Here is a 9614-nt window from a genome sequence, read left to right as displayed (position 1 = left end):
AAAAGATCATTGAAAGAGCAAAAGAAATTGCTTGAAATTTAAGACTCAAACATTTGACTTAACAATAAGAGTGTATAAATCCTTTGTTTAAAGAATTGAGTTGCAATATCCTTTCTTCTAAATTTGTACATTGAATTAGTAAACGTTAACATTTGCAGAGGATAACAGTAAATTAGGGTCATTGCTTAAAAAAGCTAGAAGCACAAGAGCCAAGTGAAAACTGTGTGATTTTAAGCCTGAATTTAACATGTTCAGGGTGATGTCATGAAAAGTTCTCCAGCAATGGACATGCTTACACTACTGCAAAGTCTGTAATATATATATACCGGTACAATCCAGCAATCATACTTTTATTATCTACTTGTTGAAATCTATGCTTAAATAGACTTCATCTTGTATACATTACAGAATCCTTAAATATAAAAGTAGATATTCAGTTGTTCATACAGATAGTGGCCAAAGGATGGAGAAGAGTACCCTAGATACTTGGAAACTGATCAGGGCTGATTGTCATGCTGGTTAATCTTTTAATATAATTTTGTTGAAGCAAGGGACAGACCAGCAAAATTTCTAATTCATTCCTTTGTGAGAGCATAACCAGTCAATTTCTGCAGGATGTAAGATATTGGTCAAACCAAAGAGGCTAAAACATAGTTTGTACTGATTCCTAACATCACCCAGCAGTTTGAATCTTAGTGAACAAATAATTCTAAATAAAGGATACAAAATCAACAGAATTAAGCTTCTAGTTGTAGACAAATCACTCTCTTTTCTCACAAACGCACACAAATGAGAAAATGTGAAAATAATCACTTGAATATTTAAGGTGCGCCCATCAGCCTAAGGCTATAAAAGTTCAGAAACATTTGATTACAAGAGACTCCAGTAATGCCTATTTGTGAAATCAATGAACAATGGCGTGGAACCATGGACCAGAGAAGAAGTAGCAACTATGATACCAGTCAGTTTGTTGGCAAGTTTCTTATCTATTTGCTTGTAGAAGCTCATTTCTGAATCATAGTTTAACTTCAGTGCAACTGAAGTTAAGAGTTCTAGGTAACACAAAAGATATCGGGCAAAGGAGTAGAGATTAAAGGATAAACAGATTATTCACCTTCATTAATTTTGACTAATCTATGTTTTCATACACCACAGATGGATACTACATATTAGGTGGCATGAGCAGATGCATGGTAACTCCTTAAGAATCAGTAAAATGGCTAAACTATATTTAAACAAGTTGGTTAATTTTTTTATAAACAAGGTTTAAACTATATTTATACATATTAGCACATGGTAAGATTTGTGGACCGTCATGCAGCTTCTCAGGACTTTGTTATTCTTCTATTGCAATCTCAAGGCTTCATTATCAACTAGTTCTGACTTTCTGCAACACCACCAACGTTCCTCTCACAAGCAATTATCAAATGCCTAAAGGAAATCATCCCAAAATATTGTATATGATCGCCAAAGACCACAAGTAAGAATTACAGCTCTCTCCCCTTCACCCCTTCTTCTAGAATTTCTTTCAGCCTCCTCAAAAAACTTCATCATTCTAATGGCTTTTGTTTAAGTTTACATCCTAAACAAAGGATCGTCAAACACCTCATGTCCTGAACCACTTTTTCTCACTCTTTCCTATTTTGATTTTAAAGAACTGGCTTTACAGAGCTAGTACTTGCATTATAGCTGCCACGTCTTGCATGCAAGATGATCAAGGGTATGCTGTAGAAGGTGCCAAATGATTTCTTATCGATCCTTTAGATTTTTCAGTACTGTCAACTTAGTCATCAGGAACATTGCAAGTACAAGATAAAATTTGAATGTGTAACTAATTTAGTTCCTTTGATTTGAATTTGATTCACTAGGCATTCGGCTCATGAGTTAACAGTTAACTGGAATCTGTGGGTGAAGTCAGTGGAACTAATAAGATTATCTTCCAAATAGATATTTCACATGTAAAAGTTTACCATCCAAACTCTAAAACTGGGATCAGATGAACTAGGGAAGTATGCAACGGCATGTTTAGTTTTCAGTTTAACCAATATTAGTCTTCAGGTTTGCGATTTGAAGATCATGAGAATCAGCTTTTTCTTCATCCTAAGCAATTCTGCCCTTGGCACACTCCTAAAAACAGTATGATGATTCTTCCCTATAGTATGTATGAACTACATAGCATTGCTTCACAAGATTTGTGTCCTTAAAACTCCTCTATTCAGCAGTTAAAAATCCTGTGCCATAACAACCAGGACCGGAGATGTTTACAGTGACAAACAGAACCATAGGCCTCAGCAGTAGAACTAAGTCATAAAACACATGTTATATTGAGCATCAGATTTATAAGGAGAGATCAATTACACTGAAGTATTCACCGTTCCCTGCCTAAATGCTTAATTAGACCATGATCAGGTACACAGAGTCTACAAGGCCTTGACTAGAATGAGGCTATTGAATTGATTTGCGCTATGCAACTTACATGGAAGAAAAGATTCTAATATAGGCTGTTTCCGAAAGTTTAAAGCTAGCATTGTATCTTCCTCTATTTCCTCCCCACCCTTGCCCCTCCACTCTGTCCAATATCAATCCACAGACACATGCAAATAAATAATCTCTGCACGAAGATGGGACAAATACACTATTGCTGCTTCTTGCATTACACATTCTAGCATAGTATGGTAAAAAACTAAAGCATGCACAGAGATCATTAAATTATTATTTTGACCATGGAAATCTGTTTTAAAGTAAAGGAAAGGCTCACCATGAGGCAATATCCCATTTGAGAAAACCTCCTTGCCCTCTGCTATTAACAAACTTGTGATTGGAACCAGAAACTAGCACAAGAAAATTGAATATGTTAATGTGTTCTTTAAAGCTCCAAACCACAAACCTTGCATACAACTAGAAAAGATACAAATTCCAAAGAGATGTAAGATTTAGAGCAATTCTACCTTCATAGCCTCCCACAACTGGATCTTCCGATAGCAAAATGGGCGCACTAAGATTAACATATCTGCAAACAAAGTTGCATCAAAACTTAAACCTTTGATTTGTTAAACTTTCACCAGATTGAGTTCAAACTGCCAGACACAAGAAATAGATAATATTAAACTCAAGTTGCTAATTCACAGAAAAAAAATTTAAGGCATTTAATAGATAAATGGAAAGAAGAGGCATAAATACTTGAAGCAACCAAGTCCAGCCGCTAAATGACCAGCAACACCTGCGGCAAGTCTAGTTTCAGCCACGCTATCTATCATAAGGTTCAATTTTGATTTTTTAACCATCTCAACAATTTCAAGGGTCCCAAGAACCCCAAATTTGGATAACTTAATGTTGATGACATCCACAATATTTTCCTGTATAAGTTTTTGAATATCAACCAAATTCCTGCAACTTTCATCTGCTGCAACAGATATCCCATACTTCTCTCTAGCAACAGTACTCACTTCACTAAGACCTCTCCAGTCATCTCTGTGAACTGGTTGCTCAAAAAGAACAGGAGTTGCTCCTTTTTCTGCAATAAAATGAATGATAAAAGACTTCTTTAATCAGTGAAACAAATTAAGTTGACAAAAAACCTAACAAGGTTAATTACAATTCAACTAAGTCCTTTGTATAACAACAAAAAGTTATCTTTATCTGCTTTTAAGCCCACTTCTCATGTGTAAAATACCTTACCATTTAGCTTTTCAAGAACTTCGATAGCTTCCTTTGAAGTGTACTGCTCATTTGCATCCAAGATAAATAAGCAATGAGGGTGTGCTGCTCGTACTGCTTGAAGAACTTCAATATCAGCATTTAGGTCTCTTCCCACTCTAAGCTCCAATATCTTAAATCCTAGTTTGCAATACTTAGCAGCCAGGTCAAAAGCTTTAACCAGGGAAGCTGTTGGAATCTGCAAATATGCTATAAATAATAAGAGAGTCTTCATCTCAACCATGAAACGGATCATTTGACTACAATTATTAATAGTTAGACATTCATTAAAATATGCTTGTAGCTTTGGGACTTAACTGTAGCAGCAGTCGACAAGGTATTTGACACACCACCAAATAATCTCCATAGGGGGACACCAATGCTGTTAGCAGCTGCATCAATTAATGCCATTTCCAGTCCAGCCCTAACCTTCATATACAGATACAGCTTATAAGGATCGGAATGCATAGTGAGCTTCAAGCCTATTAGTTCAATAAAAGGGGAAGAAGCAACCTAAAGGAGGACCATTAGTAAGCTAAATCTATGACGGCTTAAATTTTGAAGTCGCTGATTTGTCATAACTGGCATTTGATGATTACTGATATAATGCAGAAGTGACAACAATATAATGTGTTGATATTGTTCTTCTAAGAAACAGAAAGAGATATTGAAACCAGTAAGTAACTGACTAAATCATACCACTCGATAAACACAAAAACCTAAGAACTTTTGTCATGCACTTAGTGTCAGGGAAGAACATAAGATCTAAGAATTGCAAGATATCACTCAATAAATACTAAGGATTACACTCGTACTTATTAAATGAACACATTCGCAAGTTTGTTCATAACTTGTTTCCTTTAATTATGAAGAGATATATAAAGATTATTAAAAAATTCTTGTAAGAGGAATTCATTACATCAGAACTTTTCTGAACAGGAAAACCAAAAAGAAGAAGAAGAAGAGAAAAGAAGTTCTTTTCTATTAGGAATTTGGGAATGCTGTGCTCAGAGGGAAAAAGTCCAAGAAATCAGGAAGCTCCACAGAATATATAAAAGAAAATACACACAAGTCCGCAGGACTAGATTTTTGTTCACAACCATCAATGCAACAAATAAATTTGAAAAAGAGGGGAAAAGAAAAACAAAAGGAAGGTATCAAAGAAAAGGACAGGGTCGTAGTATACTCACAGAAGCAAATTCTCTACCAGGAACATTCTCTGAAATCTTATCTAAGACCAAATTCAAAGTCAATGGGGGACCCTGCCCCAGAAACTTGCATGCCTCTTTCACTTTCTCAAGAGCCATAGCCTGATTCCAGTTACCCAAAGGAAGCACCGGCACCTCACCCCACCCAACACACCCGTTCCTCAGTTCAACTCTTATTACCACACTCTCAACCTTTTCAAGCTTTGAAGATGCAAAGGTCAACGATTCATTAAGCCTAACACTCAATGGCCTCCCTTCAGCTCTATGTACATCAACCCAGAAAGTCTCAGTCAAGTTCTTGAACCCAAAGCTTGTTCTTTCACTTTCAGTCTTAGTAACTGCTGCTTCAGTCGTCAGCTCACTGCCGCCAGTACTGGAGCTGGCAATGACACTAAACTGGGAGATGTTCTGTTTAGTTTGCAGGTATATTGGAAGCCTATGCACACATGGAGGCAAAAGCAAAGAGTTTGTGGAAAAAAGAGCAGAGTAAAAAGCAAAAGAAGCCATTGGAGGAGATGGTTGAAGTCAGCTTCTTCCTTTGTTTCTTTGTACTCACTAATCTCCTGGTGAGGCAACGCTTGATATGTCAACGGATCGGGTCTCAAATCTTAACCTTATAAAAAATTAATTATTTTAATTTTATTAATTATTTAAATAATTTTAAAATTACTATCTTATCCTTAACTCTATTACATTTTTATTACCTTATAATTACCCTAATCTGTTTAAAAATTCGATTAAATTAAAAAAATTATTAAAATCTTCTTTATAGATACCCAATTACCTAAACTCGTATACATATATAATAATATTTCTTTACGTATTTTATAAAATTAACTACTAATTAAATTAATAAAAATAAAATAATAAAATTTAAATTTAAATAAANTAATGAGATAAGATGAGGCCCAACCAAACACCCAAAGAAACAATCCAATTAGAGATGTCAAACGGGTAAAGTATTTGCTAATTTTGAAATATCCAAACTCGAACCTAATTAATAAATGGGGTACTTGAACCCTACAATTACCCAAATATTTTTTAAATTTACTATCCTAACTCGAACCCTAATACATACCCATTACTCGAATCCATTTAAAAACCCAATTATGTAAAAATATTATTAAAATGTTTTTCATGGGTACCCAATTATCGAACTTGAATCCGTACTCGTATCTATATATAATAATATTTTCATCCATATTCCATATAATTCACTAATAATTACATTTATAAAAGCATACAAACAATAAAATTTAAATTTAAATAATCAAAAACAAATATCTCAAATATCAACTTAAATAACTAAAACAAATATCAAAACGAATATCCAAACAACAACTTAAGCAACATTACAAGTTTAATTAACTATATGGGTTTGTCCTTAATTACATGAAATTAAAAAAATAGTTAAGTTCCAAAACTATTCTAATCTCAGAACTTTTCTTTAAGTATATATTTTATAAGTTTATATAAATAAAAGTATATACATTATAATTAATAATTTTATAAGTTATAATTTTTGTAACGTTAATACAAAATAAAAAGTAAATATGTTTATATTTAAAGTATATATACTAAAAGTCTAAAATATAATAGTAATTATATTCTTTATAAATTAACACAACATATATAATATATATTAAAAGATATTACAAGTTAGTTAATAATTATAATTTCATGAATTAATTTAATAACTATATGAGTTTGTCTTTAATTACATGAAATAAAAAAATAATTAAGTTCTAAAACTATTCTAAACTCAAATACTCTTTTTAAGTATGTATATTATAAGTTATAATTTTTGAAATCTTAACCCAAAATAAAAAATAAATACATTTTTATCAAAAATATATATAATAGTAATTATATTCTTTTGTAATATGACATGATATTCATATTATTTAAACATAATTAATAATCTAATAATATTTTTATTTATATATATTCATATCATCACATTAGTGATTTAACTAACTATATTTTCAACATATTTGTCAACATTTAACAAAAAAAATTATTGATCAAAATGATACAGACTTTGGATGTCTTTATTCCTTACTTGGGTTCGAATCAAATCACATTCGGGGTGGGTACCCACCGAACCCAATTTGGGTAATGAAATCCTTACCCGAATCTATTTATTGGATACCCAACCCGGTTGGCATCCCTAAATGTCATGCGTTCTGTTATTAGAAAAAAAATATGTTGCGGCTAGACACTGTCTTATATTTGTTTGATTATTAGATAGATACTCTTTTGTAAGAGCATATTTTGGTGATTGGTGACTCTTGGAAGTAGGAGTAACATGCCAAAATGCGTCTCCATGATTATCAGTTCCCATTAGTTAAATTCGCTTTCCCAAAGATTTATATGCAATCATTATACTATATTATATTCAAGAAAGAGCTTTAAAAAATTTATGTATTGTCACAACATTTGAAATCAAAGAGAGACATTGTCAATATCTTCAACAATCCCTTTGCTTCAATAATTTGCCATGTCTGATTGGAATTCACACTAGCTTTTATAATTACACCCAATAAATTATTGAACTAAATTACATGCTTAAAAATCACTCATCAAGTTGTTTATTTCACATGATCTCGGAATGAATTCATCTACCTTTGGAAGGGTTCTTGATTTCTTTCATGAATGTTACCACTCTGATTAGCTTTGGTAGAGTTTCCAAGGGATTAGTTGTTGGAGGAAATGTGTATAATCATAGAACAAAAGCATAGTAACTTCTTCTTACATTTTGTTTTCTGATGAAGTAGCAATTCATGACATGGGTTGAGAAGAATTTAGCAGCAAGATTCCTTCAAACGATACTAAAATGCATCACTTCGTTCTCGAAATCCGTCTACGGTCTCTAAATCCTAATAATTGATTTTACTTCTCAAATAACTATAAATATTACACATAAGAAGCAGAATCATTCTAAAAACTCGCTTGTCAAGATGGCCGAGTTGGTCTAAGGCGCCAGTTTCAGGTACTGGTCCGAAAGGGCATGGGTTCGAATCCCATTCTTGACAGAGAAAAAGGTTTTTTAGCTGAAGAGAACGAGAGAGACAGATAAGCTTACATATATTATTCATCAAGTTGTTTGTTTCACATAATCTCCGAATGAACTCATCTACTTTTGGAAGGGTTCTTGAATTCCTTCATGAATGTTACCACTTTGGTTAGCTTTGGTAGAGTTTCCAAGGGATTAGTTGTTGTTGCATCTGTTGCGAATGAATCTCTCACTTGGTGTCGAGAACATCCTCCCATAGGTGACGATTTAGTGGCTGCTTCGATCTCTTCTGGTCGAAAGTGTGCCCAATCAAACTTGACTTAGAGTTGTGTTGTCTGTTTGCTGTGGTGTTGTGGTATTGTGTTGTTTGTTGCTTGAGGTCCAACAACTAGTATCATAGCAAGTTACTGGTTTAAACCATGGAGAGTGATTTGGGTTCCATGATAAAGTTCAGTCTCAAATTAATCAAATTGAAAGTTAATGAAGGAAGATCATCTATTTTGCAAGGATTTATTTAATATGATATTGGGTGATTAATTCCACTAAGCCAAAGGATATGTTTGGTGATGGATTGCATAATGTTAGACTAAAAAATATTGGACACTATCTTGCGGAAGTTCTAGCCATAAGGGAGGCCATGGTCCTTTTCGCAGCATCCTCATGGGCTAAGATTGGTGGCATCATCGTAGAGTGTAACTCCATGAATTCGGTGACTTGGCTTACCAAACCCCCTAACGCTCCATGGAGAATAAGACAACTTATTTTTCAGATCGGTGCACTCAGAGACAAAGTGCTGAACTGGCAGATTCGTTACATACCCGGGTCGGGTAATGAAGTGGCTGATAATCTCGCCAAAACAGGGATTGAGAGGCCTAACGATCTCATAAGAATCGTTCTGTAGCTTTTCAGTGATGCTGGTATGTTGCGGCTCCCCTGTTCTGCAGTGTTGTTATGTCTTTAATACGGGACTCAAGGAGGGCCCCTCTCGCTGTCCCTTCCCCTGCTTTTGGTCTCGTTCTATGGATGGGCTGTGTCTGTCATGTTGATCTTTTGGGTCTGTTTTGTTGACAGTCACTTTGTTGTGAATGATGTCTGAAATCAGTAAGGAACTGAAACAGTTCATTGCTGATGTTTCCATTCCTTACTGGCGGTCCTCTTTTCTTTTTGTGGCTCAAGTGCATGAAACTGTTGTACAGATGAGATTCTTGTGCTTGCACTGACTAGTCTGACATTTTTTGTAAGCCAGTAATGTCTCATGAGACCTGATTTCCATCATCAGATCTCTCTTTTGTTCTCTACAGGGATTCCCTGCTTTATAATACAATTAACTTTCAAAAAAAAAAAAAATATTGGACACTATTAGAAAATGGATTGATATAAGTGTTTTTCACCACGTAGCAAAAGAAACATGCCCATAGTATTTGAGTAAAGTTTGCTACATAGCATAAGAAAAAGACTCCCAAAATAAATCTTTTGCTATTAAAAACTTTGTTAATTTGAAATACAAGGAGGGAAGATCAATGGCTAAGTGCTTGAGTGACTCTCAAGATTTAGTGAATCACCTTACTAGTATAGGTATTGACCTGGATGACGAATTACAAGTGTTGTTTCTTTTGAATTTTTTTTTAGATAATTGAGAAATATTGATTGTGATTTTCAATAATTTGACCCCAAATGGCAAATTGACCTTGGGA

At 34.0% G+C, this 9614-nt stretch overlaps 1 protein-coding gene and 1 non-coding gene across 6 annotated transcripts; one reads left to right on the top strand and one right to left on the bottom strand.

Annotated features, from left to right (window-relative positions):
* Window positions 215-5487, bottom strand: LOC18601998 (L-Ala-D/L-amino acid epimerase). 5 transcript variants are annotated; one of them, XM_007033128.2, is made up of 7 exons: window positions 4887-5487; window positions 4015-4125; window positions 3679-3895; window positions 3181-3514; window positions 2949-3010; window positions 2759-2831; window positions 215-608 (listed from the first exon to the last, which is right to left on the bottom strand). In XM_007033128.2, coding segments are annotated over exons 1-7 (1323 nt in total). In that variant the 5' UTR covers window positions 5412-5487; the 3' UTR covers window positions 215-607. The 5 variants fall into 5 exon arrangements, 4 of the variants coding, with proteins under 4 accessions (XP_007033190.2, XP_007033191.2, XP_017975741.1 ...); XM_007033129.2 differs by having other exon boundaries at window positions 215-412; XM_018120252.1 differs by lacking the exon at window positions 215-608 and adding an exon at window positions 2296-2611.
* TRNAL-CAG lies at window positions 7859-7939 on the top strand. The gene has a single exon. It is a non-coding gene; the product is annotated as a tRNA-Leu (tRNA).

Source organism: Theobroma cacao, chromosome 4, assembly GCF_000208745.1.
Source record: "Theobroma cacao cultivar B97-61/B2 chromosome 4, Criollo_cocoa_genome_V2, whole genome shotgun sequence".
Taxonomy (NCBI): Eukaryota; Viridiplantae; Streptophyta; class Magnoliopsida; order Malvales; family Malvaceae; genus Theobroma; species Theobroma cacao.
This window is presented reverse-complemented; position numbering and strand designations above follow the sequence as displayed.

Bases quoted from the DNA above. Each gene is read 5' to 3' on its own strand.
- LOC18601998 (XM_007033129.2), bottom strand. From the start codon at position 5,411: ATGGCTTCTTTTGCTTTTTACTCTGCTCTTTTTTCCACAAACTCTTTG. The intron at 4,126-4,886 runs GTGAGTATACTA...CTGTATATGAAG, and splicing joins CTGGTAGAGAATTTGCTTCT to GTTAGGGCTGGACTGGAAAT. The intron at 3,011-3,180 runs GTATTTATGCCT...CTTTGTTTGCAG, and splicing joins GCTGGACTTGGTTGCTTCAA to ATATGTTAATCTTAGTGCGC.